At 41.6% G+C, this 20,284-nt stretch overlaps 1 protein-coding gene across 1 annotated transcript in view; it reads left to right on the top strand.

Moving 5' to 3' along the window:
- Window positions 1-20,284, top strand: part of utrn (utrophin) — a 179,929-nt gene that overhangs the window by 3,466 nt on the left and 156,179 nt on the right. Inside the window, exons 3-7 of the mRNA XM_062437479.1 lie at window positions 15,042-15,103; window positions 16,154-16,246; window positions 17,669-17,746; window positions 19,315-19,407; window positions 20,082-20,254. Of these exons, the coding sequence (XP_062293463.1) occupies window positions 15,042-15,103; window positions 16,154-16,246; window positions 17,669-17,746; window positions 19,315-19,407; window positions 20,082-20,254 (499 nt within the window). The remainder of the gene's footprint in view (window positions 1-15,041; window positions 15,104-16,153; window positions 16,247-17,668; window positions 17,747-19,314; window positions 19,408-20,081; window positions 20,255-20,284) is intronic.

The following is a 20,284-nucleotide window of genomic DNA, read 5'->3' as shown; positions in this document are numbered from 1 at the left end:
AAATGAATATATAAATAATATATGTCAGGCTGAGGGAATGGTGGTGTTATCTATTTTACTGTTAAAAAGATGGGTTCTAACCCTAACCTTTTTATTTGTATTTGTTATTTATGTGTCATGCTAAACATTTGGCCCACATGGGATTACAAGACACCTCTATTTTACAAAACATATATCTTCCATGCATGATGGTAATGATAAATATGATGATGTAGTTCATAGTGAATGAATGAATTAATGAATGAACGAACGAATGAATGAATGAACACTTGTAGCAAAGGAGATGAGTGAATGTTTGCATTTCAAGATTCAAGATTCCTTTTGTTGTCATTCAGCACAGCATCAAAAATGCAAAGCAGAACGAAATTCTGTACAAAGCTCTGAGCACTAACTTCATTTCACAGACATTTCTTGGATAGTGTGACCCTGTAATATAGTGCATTATGACAAAAAGGCATCTGTACCCAGTTTCAAAATGTGCTGGCTTGTGATTTTGTGATGTCAGGGTTTCGAAACCTGACTGACAGCTATGATGAAGTCCTCCTGCCCACAACTCATATGTCCCGTCTCTCTCTGTCTCTGTCTCTGTCTCTCTCTCTCTCTCTCTCTCTCTCTCTCTCTCTCTCTCTCTCTCTCTCTCTCTCTCTCTCTCTCTCTCTCTCTCTCTTCTATCTCTCTCTCCTCTCTCTCTCTCTCTCTCTCTCTCTCTCTCTCCTCTCTCTCTCTCTCTCTCTCTCTCTTTCTGTGTGTTGTTAATCTTTAAACACAGCAGAAAAAAGTATGAAGAAGAGTGTTTTAGTGTTTTTTATCCATCCTAACTGGTCCATGTGCCAGCTTTCCCCGCCCGCCCAGCCTCAGAAAGCTGGCAGAATCCTGGCCAGGAATTCCACCGTGCCGACAGAGTTTGTAATTTACAACGCTTGTCTACAGACCACAATGCTTTTCTTACAAAGATTCAGGTTTCCTAGCAACCCCAAAAAGTAATGTTTTCTTTTATGGCACGAGGGGAAAATTTAGCAGTGTAGCTTAGCCACTCACTAAATCAACCCACAAAATACCAGAGAGCACATTTGCATCAATATAACCTGCAGGCCGTGGCTCAATGTTGATAATCTTCACGTGGTATTACTGAAATATGACGGCAATTAGGTGATTTATTTCATAATTCAGAGAGTATGTGAAGTCTGTCAAATCAGTTTAAACCACAGCTGCAAACTTCAGAGCGCAGAGACGTATAGAGAAACATCTCACCAGGACACGTGGAACCATACATGCCTCCCTCCCCTCTAAATAAAACACCTGCTCTTCTTTCCATTTCACAGAATTCACAGCTTCACAAATCAAAACGCTCTCAGGCGCCGAGGCTTTCAAAACAGTAGAAACAAACCTGTGTTTGTGGTGTCCGAGTCAGAAATTGAGACAGGGAAGACAGATGATGACAAAGGGCTTTGAGAGGTGATTGACAAGCTGTGTGTGTGTGTGTGTGTGTGTGTGTGTGTGTGTGTGTGTGTGTGTGTGTGTGTGTGTGTGTGTGTGTGTGTGTGCGTGTGTGTGCGTGTGTGTGCGTGTGTGTGCGTGTGTGTGCGTGTGTGTGCGTGTGTGTGCGTGTGTGTGCGTGTGTGTGTGTGTGGGCAGGTGGAAGGATGTTTTCACAGCTGAGACGAGCCTTGCGAGAAAAGCATTAGAGCACTTGTTCATGTGATGTCCGTGCTGGCAACCATGTGGGTGTGTGTGGATGGTTGACAGATTTATTAACAGTAGCAGATCCTCTACTCACGGTGTACACAAACACACACACACATACCTTAGTCCTGTCTGTTTTGTCATCTGACTGGCAGAAAGTTATTGCTGATCTTGTGGAGCAAGTGAGCACATTCTTTTATTTTAAAGCCCCGGTTTAGTTATTTCAGCCGGTGTGAGTTCCATCTGTAAACCAGCACTAAAGTGAGATCATTGTTAGTGTGTGTGTGTGTGTGTTGTTGTTCTGCCTCCTGTGATGGAGGTCAGTCCATTCCACAGACATGTATGAGCACTCATGCCTTCTTGAGGGGCGTCGGTTCATGTTTTTCAGCGTGTCAAATTGTTACGTAAGCCCACAATGGACCAGGGACAGAGAGAAAAATGTTCAATAAGGGACTGAGGACAGAGGGTGCTGGGTTAGAGCCTTGTGAGGCTGGAGAAAGCAACACATCTGGGGAAAAAAAGTATTTTAGCAGCTACGCAACGATCCTGTCCCTGTTTTTTATCAGCCAAGCAGAGTGACAGGTTAAAAGAAACGCTACCAGTTGTATGTGGTGAACATTTCAGTAAATGATACTTTTCTTTTAATCAATTAGTCCATTTGATCAAAAAACATTAAACTGTTGATGGTTCCAGCTTCTCAAATTTGAGCATTTTTGTTTCATGTTATTGTAATTGAATTTATATCTTTTTTTTACTTCTTATTTTCTAAACATCAGCACATTAATGAAAGAAATGATTTGTCACAGCCCTAAGATTGACCTCATGGGCTGTTGATGTGTGTGGCACGGCAGCTTTAAACAGGCTGAAACAGATGTAAGCAGTGCTTGCAAACGCTATTTGACAAAGTTCAGCTTGGGTTAGCCTATAACCCCTCCACCCCCTCCTCCCCACCCTCTACAACACTATCTACCTATCTTGGCTGCACTTACCCTCCCCCAACTCATTCCAGAGTGCAGACAAATGTGAAAGGTCAAATATCATCCACAGGGTTACGGGGCTGTTGTTTAACATCCATTACACAATAATGGACACTCACCTGAGCTTTTTTTTTTCTTCTCTCCTCTTGGTTTATTTTGTCACCTGAGAGCTCTAGTGGGGAAGAGCTCTCTCAAAAACACACTTTCAGAGCTCTTGTTACCTGACCTGCTCTTTTTTTTTCTTAATCTCTCTCCATTGTTTCTGTCTTGTTTCTGCACATTAACGTCTCTTCTCTCACGCTCCTATTATTATTATTGTTATTATTATTATTATTCAGTGTGTATTTGAACATTTGTAAATGCAAGACTAACATTGTCACTCCCAAACAACATACTGAAAGATTGCAGCTCATCAGTTTTACCTGTTGAGCTACACACAGGCCCATCTATTTAAACATTATCATTTGGGTGTGACGCTTAATATAATGGAGAAAATATTGTTGTATCTAACAAGAGAAGGGGAATGTGATTGTGACTGAACAGAGGGTGTGGAGGGTGTGGTAAGAGGATTTTTCTGAAGACTTGTCACCATACTAGCTCAGCTACATGTCATGTATGCTTAATTCTAGACTTGGCCTCTCGTAACAGGGTGGACCGTGCAAATGGAAATATTTGAGCCGGTGTGTGTAAAGAGACTGGATTACTGGTTCGGAAATAATTGGATGAAACATTGAAGTTATCTGGAGGCTGTTTTCCGCCTAGCTAGGACAGTAAAAACTTTTCAAGCTGTCAGCGACTGCATGAAAGTGACTGCATACTAATGGGTGTGCATCTGCATGTGTGGGTAATATGGAACCAAAATCAAAACAAAGAAGCTTTCACTCCGGCGGCCCCTTCGTTCTTAGATGTCACCACCTTCGTTTGTTTTTTTCTTCGCTTCTGGTGTTTTAGCCTCGGTCATCTATGAGTCTACGGCCGCTGAGAGTTCTCATGAGTGTATTTTGACTTTGAGGCAGGGAAGTGTCCGTGGGGAATGCAGCTGGATTCATCTTCACATCAATATATATAGCACAAGTATCTTTGCTGAATCTGGCTGCCTGGGAAGTGGGAGGGAAACAAGTTCTGCAGAATCCTGACTGGAAATTTGGGAATGGAGGCACTGGCCAAAACATCTCCCCTGGGTGCGGTTGTCTGTGGGACTCTGCCTCTTTGGTCAATGTTCGTGTGTTTGTGTGTGTGTGTGTGTGTGTGTGTGTGTGTGTGTGTGTGTGTGTGTGTGTGTGTGTGTGTGTGTGTGTGTGTGTGTGTGTGTGTGTGCGTGCACCCAGCAGCATACAGACACTCCACCCCAGCCCAGATCCCATTTAAACTCTTCTAGAGAAGGCCGGCAAAAGGCAGAAAAAGATCTGACATGAGTGCTCCTGTGGTTGTTGAACACACACAAACCAGACTCCTCTATCTGTGAATCTCCTTTTTTTCCTCCAAAGCAAACCTTCCTGCTTTAAATCCCCTTCTCTCCCCTTTTTCCGAGCTCATTAGGCCTACAAAGCCATGTTGCCAAATCTACCTTTTGACCCTTTGCATGACAGGATTTACTAAAACAAAAAAACAGGCTGAGGCCTGGAGAGAGTTCAGATTAACCCTTTTAAAGCTACAGTGATCTTTCACTACTGAGTAAATAACTTCAAGGGATTGAAATGTTTACATTCTCATAGCCTTGATGGTTTTTTGGTTTTTGGTCATTGTTACAAGTTTGTGTTCATACACTCCATAAAATGGCACCAAAAGTATAAAACATTTTTACACTGTTAAGATGTGATACCAAAAACTGTCAGGTTTTTCAGTAGTTCAGACTATTGCAGATGCTTCACAACCTGGAGGGAATATTACTGCAGTGCTGCACAGAATGATTACAGATAGGTAGATATTGTGGATTTAGACATGGGAAACTACTACTTTCCAAGGGTGGAGGCCTGTGGCATTGTGGGAAGTGCATTTTCCATCTCTTGGATGTAGGCTAGACCCCTGACTCATCTGCTCCGTTTGTGTGTATATGTGTGTGTGTGTGTGTGTGTAAGAGAGAGAAGTACAGTCACCATAGCCACCACCACTTTTTAAAGTTTATTTTCTGAACTTTTTTTTTAATAGAAAGTTGAGGCGGACACATGGGGGTCAGAGAGGGTAAAAAAGGCCCCAGAATTTTACCATCGCTCCTTAAACACATTGAAAAGCAGCTATTTGGTTGTGTTTCTGTATCTGTTTATGTCTTCTCACATAGTACCATTTTCAGAATGCTACACATATGTTGTCAGATTGATGAAGATTTGATTTGCTTGTGTTGGAATGTGATGGAATATCTTGGATTTCTTGGTCCTGATCATGTTGAAATAATCATTACAACAAAGTCCTAAAAGGAATGGAAAGGAAATACAGTGTAAAAGGTGCAAAATACCCAATTCTGCTTTGACAGTTTATCCACTTAAAGCATGGCTGCAAATCATGAAATCACACTGATGTTTGATAAAAGGGTGTGCCTCTTGCTTTTTCCTGACTGCACGGTGGAGGAATCACTAACTGAAATCAAAGTTGATAATCAGGAGGGCGGCCGAGGGAAACGTGGCACAACAACAAAGTTAATTACACAATTTTATCACAAACTCCTGCAACACACTGAACATCAAAGAGTGATGGTCCAATGTAGGTTTTATTTATGTAAACCGAGCGTTGCGTAGTGATGCCTGCTAGTACGACTAAAAAGCAGAAGCGTGTGACCAACTTTGATGGAGACGTCATGTAGAGTAGATCATGTGTGGTCTCTCTGGCTTGTGGGAGAGGAAGCTTTGGTGGTCAGGCAGGGGAGGAGACTTGGCCAGGTCGGCTCACGATCTTTTCATCAGGACCCTCTGGCTTGACCTCAGACTCCAGACTGTAAGGAATAAAATGTGATATCATAATATCAATTGTTGCCTACTGTCTCTACATTCCATGGGAACTCAAGTTTGTGGTAAGAAAGAAAAAGGTTTCATTCATGCCTTCCTCGTGTGTGTGTGAGAGAGAGAGAGAAAGAGAGAGAGAGAGAGAGAGAGACAGATGTTTATGATGGCGTACATGCACTCGCGCAGCTTCACTCAAACAGCTCGATGACGGGTGCTCGCGGGTGGTGTGTGAGGATGGAATGACAGAGGGGGGTGGGGGTGTGGGGGGGTGGGGGGTGGGGGGGGGGGGGGGGGGACGCCTATCTGTGGGTTCATGACTGCTGCAGCCTAGTGGAAAGTCCCCTTTGGTCTCCGATCCCTTCAATTGCTGCCAAGACCAGCCTCACCCATTCATACCTCTCCGAGTTTTGACCAGACCCGCTGCCTGCGACTCTCTAAGGAAGGAAGTGAATTTAATTCAATCAGACTCTGGAAGTTGGTCACGGGTGGACCGGGGCTGGTATTCCTCCTCTACTTCCTCTTTTGTTAAGGAAAGGAAAAGAAGACAAAAACACAGGAAAAAGAACTTTCTCTCTCTGCCCCCCCCCATCATCTCTCTCTATTTCACTCCTCTCAGTGTGGGAATAGAGCTGTTTGTTCAGTTGCCCCTCATTGACTAAATATGTCAATGAGCAAATGGACTCAAGCCTTTGCCCTGTTCTCTGTTCCACTGCGCTGGCTCACAGAGCTGCGTTAAATGTCAGGAGCTGTGTCACTTTTTGTGACTGTGTGTGTCCTGAGATACTTATTCTGTGTGTCATTGGGTTAAATTGTTTCCTTCATGTAAATGCTCACAAAGGAAGTGTTTGTAGCTCAAGAATGTCAGCGGCGTGTTTTTAGGGTTAAGGTCACGGCAGGTCATGTTTATCTCCTGTCGCTTCCTGTGACATGGGAGAGCGAGAGCTGCATGTTTTCAGGGGAGAATCAGCTGTCAGTTGCAGCGCTGCATATGACACACACACACACACACACACACACACACACACACACACACACACACACACACACACACACACACACACACACACACACACACACACACACACACACACACACACACACACACACAATCACATCTATGTCACCTGTCACTTACCTTTTAATTGAGGAGCTGTAGTGCTGTAACAGCCACTGCTCTTGTCACTCAACCTCCTGTTGTGTGTGTGTTTGTGTGTGTGTGTGTGATGTCACAGAAGAGAAGCCAGCCCAGCGCCCCAAATAAACACACCCAGTGCTTTTAACACCTCAACTTCCTCTTTCTTTTTTGTTGCATCTGTCACTCTCCTACAACCACCTTGTCTTCCTCTTCCGGATTGTTTTTTTAAAATGTTTTTATCTCTTCCTCTTGTTTTCGTTGTGCGATTTTAAAAAAGAGACTTACTTTCCATCATGAATTTGAGCAAGTGGATGTCGTGGAGGAAGCGTAACTTCTTCAGGAGGCGAGGGAAGCATGAAAACAGCCTTGATTTAGGTGAGTGTAAGAGCACATCTGTAGTACATCTGTGGAGGACTTAGACATACAGTTTAAGGGATGCATTGTTAAGAGCTAAGCTGTTTATGCACTCAGTTTAGCAGTTGACTAGCCACTTCATCCTTTTTACGAGTTGAAAGCGCTTTAAAAACCCAACTCAATGTTCAAAACATGGTGAAGTTGATTACACTAACTTAAAAATCCATCTTTTATGCAATGGAATATTTATGTTTCATGTCTTAACAATGAAATGCACAGCTTTATCATACAGGAAAAAGGCCCACCCTCCGGGGAAATAAAACATTAGAAACTGCCCTTGTGTTGCAAAAAAAGGTGCATGACTGTGATATAAAGGTGTATGATTCAGTCATGTGGTACTTTTTCACAATGTGTCACACTTTGTGGTTTTTTTAATTAAAAGTTAATGCATCACTTTTTGCATTCGATGATCGGTACGTTAATCTTTGTCAATTACAGTGCCTTTTTAAACATTTTTTTTTTAAATGTAACTGTTGCTGGGCGACACACACCTGACAGCACATCTCGTTAAACCCGGAGTCAAGAGTGCAAATGTTTCCACGCCAATGAATTCGTCTCTCTCACTTTGACGGACTTCACTGTACTCATTTAAGGAGTCGATATTTTCCACCTCCCCTGTGCGCCTGGATGTGACAGTTACATAATTGTGTTTAATAGTAGTAGTTTCATAGTAAGGATAAGTTTAATTAACTATACGTGGGGTCGATATGTGCTCCAAACTCTCGGTTGGTTGATTTCCATCGCTGTAGATTAGAGTTAATTCCTTCTCCTAATCACATCGCCTCCACTACAGCCCATGTTGTGTCTTTGTTTGATCCGTGGCTGATATGCCCATCTTTGTCTCTTTTTCCCATCTTGTGACGGCACTTGCATTCTGTCCTGTTGCATGCTAGGATTGTGCTGAACAGAGTCTCTGTGTGCTTTATCTGCGCTCATCCCCTATCCCACGATGCAGTATGACTCCCCACCCGTGGCTTGCCCTGTCCTGTTCTGTCTCTGCCCCCAATCTGTTTCCCTTTCATTGACAGTGTCCCTCTTTCCCTCCCCTCTCTCTCTCTCTCTCTCTCTCTCTCTCTCTCTCTCTCTCTCTCTCTCTCTCTCTCTCTCTCTCTCTCTCTCTCTCTCTCTCTCTCTCTCTCTCTTCTCCTGCTGCTGCTGCATTCTTCTGATCTTTTCCTCCCTCTGGTCAAGGAGCGACAGACAGAGGAGGAGAGGCAGGCAGGAATGTCAGATTCTCCCCAGCTCTCCTGCTGATACTTTCCGGTCTATCTCTTTTTACCTTTTAAAACATTTTTTTTGCTTTTGATGCTTCTTCGGATCAGCGTATTGGCATCCTACTGCAAAAGATGGCAGAGTATGGGCTCAAACTCAGAGGTAGGAACTTTTGACAGGTGTGTGACACATGGCTCGGTGGCAGCTACATGTGTTACAGGTGGTGCTGTGTGTTTTTAGTGCCACTGTGCAAATTGATAAAGGCGTATGCGAGCTTTGAACCTGTTGGATAGAGAAAGATATTTGCTGCGAAAGCAAGATAGTCATTTTTCAAGTGGATTGTCATTTTGCCATCTTGAGAAGTTGCTATTTAGTATTGTGTGTGCTTCCTCCCAGTCTTTGGTAAATAAACCACGAGGCACTGCAATGTTTAAATAATTTCTGATATTGAATGTAATTGTAAATAAGACCTCTGGACATCTTAATCTCGTGTTCAGTGTTTATTTATTGACTTTTACAAAGATGGGATGTTGGTATGTCTTTATATTAAAATCAGTTTTCAATTTATAAACACATTCTTCTATCAGTAACCAAGCAGATTGTGTGATAGCGGATGAATGATTGCTATAATAGACTTTAAGACATTTAATAGAAAATAATATTTGGATTGGATTGTGAAGAATTGCCTGGATAGAGTTGAGAGAGGAGTTTAATCATCCACTCTCATATTATTAGCTGCAGCGGTGATTGATGGTTTTCCTGTTTCTTTTTTTTATTACATATTTTCAGCTCTGCTCACAACACACATACAACACTCATATAATACAACACAAAACAATACAACACTAAACAAATACAAGAGAGCGGGTTGTGTCGGGCAGTTCGGACATGTACACATTCTCATTCCCAGTTATTCCTTAACTTTAAAGTTCAGTTATTTGTTGACGTCATTCTTCATGTAAATGATCCACTTTGCAGGTGTTGTTGAAAATTTTACCTTGCAAGTATGTCAGCTTTTCCATTGAACAGATATCTCGAAACCATTACTCTTTCCGTGGAGGATTAGCTTTATACCAATTTCTTGTATTGCTCTTTGCTGACTATAAGTAGAATTTTTATCTTCATTGTACAGCCTCCCCAGTGTTCACTAGGTACAGAACAGTTGTTTGGAGCAGCATATCCCATGATGTCTTTAATATTTGCATTTACATTATCCCAGAGAGGCTTTAGTTAAGTGCAGCTCCAAAAAAATACAGCTTTGTTTGAATTCCAGGCATGGTTGCTGGGTTTTTAGTTAACTGCTTTTGATCTGGGGTGTTATAAAGAACCTAGTTAGATTCTTTTAACCAAACTTTCTCCATACTGAGTGAGTTAGTAGTAGTAGTGCGCTATGTCATACACATGTTGTACCATGCTTCATCTGAAATTTAGTTCTGGTTTCCATTTGGTTTTTTTATGTGTGGTGTTGAGTTTCACAGTTTTCCCATTTCACAGTTTCCCCGTTTGTAGAGGACCTGGCTCGCTGCTTACGATTCATCACCCTGCTCGGATTCTTACCCGATCCCAGTACCCCCTCACCTTGCCGTTCTGATTCACCCTTAATTACTTGCCCCAATGCACGCATCAACACACAACACAAAGGTGTTTTTCAGGCTGCTAAGTGGCGATACGGTTTAATCTCTCTGGACGTTTGGAGTGTTTTCCTTACAAATTCCCAGATCTCAGCCAGGGAAGAGTGTCAACAAGGCTCTGCTGGCTGGGACAAGCTTAGACAAGTGACCACTGGAGGGAGGAGGGAGGTATGCATGTGAAATTATAGGAATTCTATGCATTCCTCTCGACCTAGAGAGTCAAAATAAAACGCATATCTGCAATAAAACTGCAAAGAGGATTTGTGCGCGTGTGTGAGGAAAGGGGGGAAAGCTTGCAGGCTTGTAAGTTTAATGATGGGCAGGGTTTGACTTGAAAGCCTGTCAATGTCATTTTTAAAGGACTTTCTCTGTGTGTGTGTGTGTTTGTGTGTGTGTGTGTGTGTGTTTGTGTGTGTGTGTGTGTGTGTGTGTGTGTTGGGCAACAGCTGAGCCTCCTACTAGACTCCCATTAAGGTGAAGTTCACCCTGGGAAGCTTTTTTTATGAGCGGAGCCTGTCCTTAAAAGTTGTTCCAAGATGAGCCCACCTTCATGCTTCATCAGCGGTGAAGTGAGAAAAAAAAGCATGCACTTTGTTTTCAGTTTCACTAAAGTAAGTTTCATTTTGGTGCATTGACTTTGAACATCATGACAGCTTTCAGAAACACATCTCAGTTGTATCAGTTATTCAGTCAGTGGCCACACATGGATTTTTAAAGCTCAACTGAGACATTGACCGGGCCGGGAAAATCATGAGGGAAAGGTTAAGTTTTAACTGTTAAGTATAACTTGGCTAAAGGTAATTGCTGCTCACTGATGCAGCTACACTTTGTAAATATCTCTATTTGTCTAAGCTCCGAGCTCTCATGTTTACAGTGTGATGCTGCCCATGGTTTGTTTGATTTTCACCTCAGTGCATCCCACCACCCCCCCCACACACACACACTTCTCCCTGCTGTGTGGTCACAGGCTCTCTCCACCTGTGAGATGAAGGAGGGAGGGAGAGCAGAGCTGTATATTTTATGTGTGTCTCCTCTGTGTTCCCAGCTGGCTTCTACGGTGAACAAGTGTGTTTCTGTGAAAGTTTTCTCGCTCGGTTTTGTCATGTTTTGCTGGGTTGTCAGCGGCTCGTTTTTTTCTCCTCGCGCCGCTTGCTTATGTAATGTTGGTCAACATTGGGTCACGGAAATGGGAACAGCTGGGCAATTTGACAGATGATGGTCATAGTTCAGAAAAATAAAATGTGTGTATAAATGCTTTTTGGGTGAGTTTTGCAGAATGTATTGCCTTGGCTTTTTTAAAAGTTGATTCATCTATGACAGAAGCGCTTGTGTTAACACAAAACTCCAGAAAAATATTACACTCTTGTCACTTAAATTATTGCAAATGAAAGAGAATTTGACCTGCATATAATCTGAAACACAACTTTGCAGTCTTCATGCTGTGATGTGAGCGCGCGTGTGTGTACATACAATATATTGTCAGCGTGTGTGTGCTCATTGAACTGTGAGAAGATAACAGAGGGGATTACTCTTCCTGATGTAATCACCACATCCTGTTTGGCTGTTGAGCCTCAGCACATTCACTGTACATGACTCTGCACTCTCTGTGTGAATCTGCGACCCCCCTCGCCCGCACACATTCACACTGTATGTAAGTGTGTGTGAGATCAGTTATGTGAACATTTGATCATTTGACAGGGGTCGACTATTTGCTCTTCATACAAATGTGTGTAAGACTCTTCGCTGGGCTCTTAGAGTTTGTTCTTTTCTGCTCACTGGGCTGATAGGATATCTTTATCATATGACCAAGTGACCCAGAAAGACTTCCAGTAAAAGCTTTTGCCAGTGTTACTAGATTATTGCAAGTCAACTTGAACAGGGCCAGGTATAAATGCAACTTCATAAAAACCAGGATCTCAAATTAATTGTCTTATCTGCTTGATTTTGTATTTCTTTTTAATGAATGAAAGGATTAAAAACAAATCTTTATGGGTTAGTTGCTTCTTTTACACTCAACTGATTACCTTAGAAATCATTAACATAACTAGAAGGCAGATAAGTTAAACATGCAGGATTGAATCAGGTGAAAGTAGTAGACTGTACACAAAGACAAATGTGTGTAGGAGACAGTTTGTATCTCATTGCTTTTAAAAGACATTATTCCAGTCATCTGGCACTTTCTCACTTTTGCTCATTTTTTGGGCTATATTGATTCAAGCTTACAGGATGCATGTATTTTGCTTAAAAATCTCACCCAGTGCAGTTTTAAATTGATATTTATTATGTTAATAATGGTTATTTCTTGGTCTCAGAGCAGCTAGTTGTCAGACATTAACACTTTTACCTCTTAACTACTACACTAACTACTTTACTATCAGACACTAAGTTTGTTTAGATCAGCCTGAAGCTTACACATGCAGTTGAAGCTAAACCTGAAACTTCAAATGCATCAGAATAGCACACTTACCACTTGCCAGTCCCTTTAAAGATCAGTGACCACAACTTAGCTGTGTGTATGTTTTTTCAATCATATAAATGTCAGGCTAAGCGGTGTGTAACATACATACACGGCCGGAGTACTTGTGTGGCCGCATGTATGTAAATAGTCTTAAGTGAAGTGACATAAGAAGACACGTGTAAAGATGTATTCATGTTGTTTAAACACTCCCCTTGGGAAGGGTGTTTCTCTCTCTTACACACACACACACACACACACACACACACACACACACACACACACACACACACACACACACACACACACACACACACACACACACACACACACACACACACACACACACACACTTGAACACACACAGCTGTGCTGCTGCCTTGATCTGTCCAGCAGCAAGACATTCCTGTGCTGTGGTGAGTAGGAGCAGCAGACAGATTGAGGGGGAGCAGTGTGCATGAATTGGGTGCATTGTCCTGTCAATGTGGTAAGGTGGAGAACCCAGGAGACCTGAGCCAACAGGGACCCTCTCCTCGGGGGCCTCAGAGGCCCTCCACAGGGTGCCGATAAGGCTGTAAGAACAGGAGGCCTCCACATGGGCTTTTTTTTTGTCTTTTTAAAGGAAAATTGATATTGTGTTGAAAGCCTGCAGTATACCTATCCTACTCCTCGTGGTTGACTCTGCCTTGTTTTTAAAAGTTCTTGCCAACATTTTTCTCTCCCTCTGGCTGCCTTTCTCAATCTATTTGGCACTCCCTCCTTTGCTTTTCTCCAAGTTTTTTTGTTGTTGTTTTGGCTTGTGGTGTGTTTGTCATTCTTTGCTCCTTGTCAATCATTCTACCAGTCCGTTATCCAGTGTAATTGATTGCCATTATTTATTGGGCCCATTCTTATGGTACCTACCCATCGTCTCCTGTATCCCTCTCTTTGTCACCTCCTTCTGTCGTCATCCTTTCGTCTTCTTCGCCTCTTAAGAAAGAATCCTTGAGGTGTTGTTGTTGCTGAATGTGATTTATGTGGAGAATGGGTCAACATGTTCTCCAGAGGACCTTTAGACAGTGTTTAGCTTCATTGTTTGTTTTTTTAAAGAAAGTAGAACACAGTGCAAATAATAAGAATAATAGGAATACTTGATGGCAACTTTGCTGCATCCAATGTTTTTGACAACTTTTGTTTTTCAAATCTGGTCAATTAATCTATCCAAACAACAAAATGCTGAAGTAGTGGCTTATGTCCCCCCTAATTCTTTCAAATGTAGTCAGTTTTGTTTGCGCCCCAAAATTACAAATTAGCCTCAAAGAGCTTTACAGTCTGTCAATCGGTTCAGAAAAGTAAAAAACTCACTCCACTGATCTCATCTTCTCACCTCTTCACCTCCATCACCCCCACCTCTGGCCTCCCCCTTTGCAGTACATACTTGTTTTTATGCCCCTATCACCCAGCCCGCGTCTCCACACACACACACACACACACACACACACACACACACACACACACACACACACACACACACACACACACACACACACACACACACAACATACACTCCACACACCCCAAACAAAGAAGCCGACGACCGCTAGGCCTGGTGATCATAACCTTTGACCTTTTGTTCAGTTCATGGTGCTTTACACAGCAGCTAGTTGAATGACAGTGGCAGTTTAAACGCACTCACACACTTTACAGCTTCTCCTCCCCCAGGTTACAGTCTCGGACCTCAGTCATATTGCTTAGAAGCAGATGTGAACACATTTTTCTTTTTTAACCTTCTCCCTAAGGTTTCCAACTTTGGAACAATGTGACAACTTAATGAACTGGTTATTTAGGAGCACACAGGAATGGCACTAACTTGAGGAACATCCTGTATATCCTGGGATTGTTTACCACACGACTGCGTCTGCTTATTTGCAAGATGAATTCTTTCCGGGGGCCCCTTAAAGACTGTCCTATTTACTTTCATTTTTATTTTATTTGACTCCAAGTTATGATTGATGCAAGTGCATGAGCCACTCTAATGCATTGTAGGAGCCAACCATCGCCCAGGCACATCAAAGCAGCTGACCCTCTGCCTGACGAACAATGAGGCCTTATTAGAGTGCCATGCTGGAGAGAATAAAGGAGGAGTAGGGTGTCGAGCGGGAAGAAAATGTGAAATATATGCACAACTGGATTCAGATACCAGGGGAACATTTAAATGGGTCAGGACTGGAGCACACGTGCAAACACAGAGTTTTTTTGTCCTTTTGTTCTTTTCACATTACTTTCATTTTGACATTTTATACACATCATCCAAATGCTTCCTCTTGCCTACATTTTGTTCCTATTTAAATGTGTGTAATTTTTCTGATGTTCCAGCCACATTGATCCTGATGCTTTTAAGCCACGATGCCTTTAAGCTCCAACTACCATTAACCAGCATGTCAGTGTGTTTGTGTCAGAGAGAGCGAATGTGGTCGAAAGTCGAAATTGACTTTGAACGTGAACAATTTTCCTTTGCTGCTGCCATGAAGAGACTGACTGTACCTGCTGCTGATGTCAAGTTTTGATACACCTGTTTACCCATCTCACAGCCACCTCCTCTTTCTTTCTTTTCCACAGATGAACATGACACAGTACAGAAGAAAACATTCACCAAATGGATAAATGCACAGTTCTCCAAGGTAAAATTAAACTCTTTATGGCACCAATGAAAACACACTATAAAATGTTTCTAACAGTTATAAATAAATAATTATTTTATAACGTATACATGCGTCATCTGTTTTAGATTGAAATAAAGGTTTCTGAGGAGGGACATAGGTGGTTGCACTAAATGTAGGTTATTTCAGTTCTTAAATAATTAGTCTATTTCTGATTTAAAAAAGCAGATCATTGTCACGTTATACTTCACCCTTGTTAAAGAGGGTGAGATGCCTGGAGCAAGCTGCCATGGCTACTATCAGGACAGTTAATTCAACTGATGTTGAAGTGTTTACTTATCACTGTATGTATGTTGTTGAACTTGTTGTGCTGCTTATGAAAAGTCATTGCCATATTTAATCTTAATATGTAAAAAAAAAAAAGCATTGAAAGTATTGTTAAATTGGATCATGGTGCTATTCTCAGTGCACTAAACACATCATTTTGTTTCAGCACATTTCTCAGACTACGATTCCACACAGCAGTCGTTTCTGTGTGAGAGCTAATAGCTTTATATGTGTGGTCCTGTTTTTATATTTCATCATTCCCCTAAACAAACAATTGTGTTAAATATATGTGGCCTTGTTTAAATATTTGCACTCCTCAGACAGGGGAACATTATCTCTGCAGCTCTCCGTTTCACAATCTGCTCTTACCTTTGCTTTTTTTTTGACTGTTGAATGTCTATGGCTGTGATAGTAGTTCTTATGGCCCACTAAAATTTCTCTTCTTCTTTTCTGTGGTGCTTTCTAAATCCCTCCAGACATTACTGTTAAAAGCAGCTGCCATTTTTATAGAATTACATATAAATGTTATGCCTTGTCAAACGATTTTAGCAGGTACAACCTGACATCTGCCATCATTTTTACAACGCAAATAATTTTTAAACGTCCACATATCCTGAGTTGATTAAAATGTTGATTCATAGTTAATATTTTAACTCTGAAATGTCTCTGAAATGAGTGTGTTATCTGATAGGATAATTTATAGGAAAAATGTAACCTAACAGTTGTGCGGTTTTCTCCAATCAGACGGGTAAGACGCCCATCAAAGATATGTTCTCTGACCTGAGGGATGGGAGGAAGCTGCTGGACCTGCTGGAGGGCCTCACTGGCACTGTCCTGGTGAGTTTTTTGTATGTGTGCATTGAGGTTTGCACACTTTTTTTTATCATACATCATAAAATTCCTGAGAGTTTCAGTACTCTTTATCCATCTTATCAATCCTTTTGCATTGTAAACAATGACTGGAAACAGCAAACTTAAGGCTCTCCCTGTTTAATGTTCATTTGGAACTTGAGCTGTAGCATGAAGAAAACATGATTGCTTTGCAAGCACATTTTATCAAACTGAATGTCAAGGGCAGCATATCTAAAACAAGGATTTCAAGCAAGGATTTCAACACCACCAATGTGCAAATGCATTTGTTGGCAATACAATTACAAGAGTGCAATGTTTTTCATAGCTGACGGCAGACTGCTGAATCCAGTACAAGCACGTCTATTACCTCATGCAAAAAACTAAATCTAATGTAAACATTAGAGCCTCGCATTAGCCCTTAGCAGATCATTTTTTGGTTTCTGAAATAGAAATGGCTGAATTAAAAACAGATGTGTTTCAAACTTATTGTATCTCCAATTTCATCAGTTTTGCATGTTCTGACATTATCTGAACTTTTGCCAATTTCTTCATATGTGTATTTTCTGCATGGGTTTTATTTTCAGTAAGACTCTTTCAGTTTTTCCTTACTAAAGTTTTTGCTCAACAAGGCAATTAAATTCACATTTTATATGCTTGCTTCCCACCTAAACCCTTCATGAAAAATGAATGGATACAAGTGTGATTCATATATTTCTTTCAGTGTCCCATCACTGTGTATGTATGTGTGTGTGCATATGTATTTGCATACACACACACACACACATTTTTGTGTCACTGCTGATTCTTTTTTTATCAGTGTCACCTCGCTGTCACCCCTTCAGCAGCATATCTACTGTCTAGCACCTGCAGCTGTACTAAGTGCCAACTGTCTTTATGCCATGCAGGCGGACACACACACACACACACACACACACACACACACACACACACACACACACACACACACACACACACACACACACACACACTCTCACACACACACACACGCACACACACACACACTGATAACAAAATACTAATTCTATAATTGGGTGCTAATGACTGTTTGAGGTATGTGAAGATTTAAAAAGGATTTGGCAGCCATTCATCCAGCTGTCATTCTTTCCATAAGTTGGCCTGTGGATTTTGCTGATAGGGTAATGGGTGTGATGCATGTATGGTGAGAAACACTCTGTTGACATATCTTTTCTTTGTAGAGCAATGCCTAACATTATACATTTCAGTCTCTAGTTTGACCATGGATGTACAGTATGGGTGTTTGTAAGTGAATGTCATTGATTCCACTGAAACTCATTTCTTCTAAATCTACTCCATTAATCTTATGATTGGCAAGGGAACTGTGAACATGCTGTCAGCTGATTTTGTGCTATGTTTCCTCTTCCTCAGACCAAAGAGCGAGGCTCCACCAGAGTGCACGCTCTGAACAATGTCAACAAAGTACTGCAAGTCCTACATCAAAATAATGTAAGTACTTACTGTTTTTTGGTGCTGTTGTCACATCAGTTGAAGTTTTGTGGATGCTTTTAGCCGTATCACACAAACCAATTCTAATTAACCAGGTTCCATTAAGGCCAAGCAGCTGTTGATTGCTCTGATTAACACACCATCAGCCAGACAGAGGGGACTAAAATAAACAGTATAATTAGCTGTTAGTTGTTGTAGTAAAACGTGTAGACTTGGCATATTGCCAGCACAGGTTTTACCAGCTTGGTTCATACTTGTAGCACTTCCTGTTAATACACGGGTAGATGTGTTCTCCTTTGGCATTTCTTCTGAATGTGCCGTTCTGTCTGCAATGTCTTCTTTATCTTTCTTTGTCCGTCTGCCTCCCTCACACTTTCACTCCCTCGTCCTGCCTCCTCTCTGTGTTAAATGCCTTCAACTCAGCAGTGGGCTCTGGACTTTGCATGGAACTCCTGCAAGAGCCAAAGATTGTCAGCTGGCAGAGGAGGCCAGAGTTCCCATGAGCCTGTAAAGTCTGCTGACTGAGGGAAACAAAATAAAGCCTTTAGATGTCTTTGAAAATAAATATTGTAAAAATACTTGACTTTTCTACATAAAGTATTAAAACCACATTAATCACTGAAATGTGCTTGACTTTGCCGTCATGTATTAGTCATGAGACAATACATCTTTGCTGTCCACACTTATCATGAGTCTAGTGTTGTATCTAGAGAGGAGCTGTGGCCTCAGCATTGGAAAATCTGATCTGTTTTGGTCTCCTACTTCGTTGGCTTACGTTGTTGAAAAGCACTCAAGTGGCTCCCGTGTGAGATGCGTGAAACTTTTCCACTGTCAAACTGCAACGTGCATGACAATCATCATAATGTCCCTGTGCAATCACACAGACCCAGACCCATTTGCATTCGTAGAGTTTATGTTTCTGTGAACGGAAGAGGTCGGAGATGTCAACATGCACACAAACGGAGAAGTATAGTGTGTACATGAGCGTCTGCGTGCAAGAGACCAAGAAAAGTAATTTCGTAGCAGGACGGGGCTAATTGGGACTAGTGATGGGTCACAGGTCAGCTCTGCGGTAGAGAAAGAGGTCACTTTTTAGTTTGACCAGAAACTTGACCTCATGTTCCACTCTGTGCCTTGATCCTCTTCAAAATATGTATATGTAATCATTCCACACTTGGCCTTACCTCCGATGATACGTGTTGGACAAGCCTCACAGGCAGCAGTGGATGGTTGTAATTAGGATGGTATAATTCAGTGTGTGGTGTAAATGCATGGTTCAAAAGTGCTCAGCTGTATCAGTGTAGATACTCATTAAGATTTGACAAGTTATTATTTACTCAGTGACATATGAAAGCGCAAATGTTGCCATGTGACCAGAGTTGTTACTTTAAGGGTGGTAAGTGTTTTACATTTTTGCAAGCTTAGTTTTGAAAGATTATTATAATTAATGCAAACAAATGAGATTTTCACAGAGAAGATTTTGCATTGTGTGCAGCGAGGTTGAATTTGCAAGTCTAATGTGTTCGACTTCAAAACAAGTAAAACCCACTGTCTGCCCCCTCTTTCAGGTTGATCTGGTAAACATAGGTGGGACAGACATTGTGGATGGGAACCACAAACTGACCTTGGGCCTCATCTGGAGTATTATCCTCCACTGGCAGGTGAGCACACATACATGCTGTTCCCTTCTATCCTCCCAGATGCCGCATGTACACACACAAACCCTCATTAATGTTTGCTCTCGCTGTGAACTCAGTGTTAACTAATATTCCAGAGGGATCAAAAATTAAGATGATGGAAAAACCGCATTGATGTGCACCAATGCGTGCATGCATTTCAACATGCTTATCATCCAAGGCTTTGTGAGATTGACCTGCTGAAATATAAAACATCTATCCATATAATGATCATAATAATTTTCTGATTATTCTTTCTTTGTTATTAGTTTACATTAATGTCACTCCTGTCACTGTATGTACAATGAACTGATTTATGTGTTTATGTTGTGAATCCGAGACATTATTGTAAGAAACTTGTGATTGTTTAGTAGATTAGCACATAATGAGTGGATATTTCTAAGCAGCCTGGTGTTTCTGGAAAAATCTAGCTCTTTGCTGATGCTCTGATATGCCTTGTCAGTTCAAGGAACATTAGAATTACGATCACTTTCTCTATCAACAAAATTCACAAGCAGCCAACAAAAAGTTCCCGTATGATATCCTGGGGAACAAATGGAATCGAAATGTGCTAATTTGCATATCTTAGCATGTTGCATAATATTTATTTATCTTTATTTATATGTGTCTTTTTTTCTCTTTTGACTATGTGCTTGTAGGTGAAAGACATCATGAAGGATGTCATGTCCAACCTTCAACAGACCAACAGTGAGAAGATTTTACTCAGCTGGGTACGGCAGTGCACCCGCTCATACCCAGAAGTCAATGTGCTGAACTTCACCACCAGCTGGGCCGACGGCCTGGCTCTAAATGGCATTCTACACCACTTCAGGTGAGGAGAACATAGACTCTGAAGGGCACT

This window comes from Scomber scombrus, chromosome 17 (assembly GCF_963691925.1).
Source record: "Scomber scombrus chromosome 17, fScoSco1.1, whole genome shotgun sequence".
Taxonomy (NCBI): domain Eukaryota; kingdom Metazoa; phylum Chordata; class Actinopteri; order Scombriformes; family Scombridae; genus Scomber; species Scomber scombrus.
This window is presented reverse-complemented; position numbering and strand designations above follow the sequence as displayed.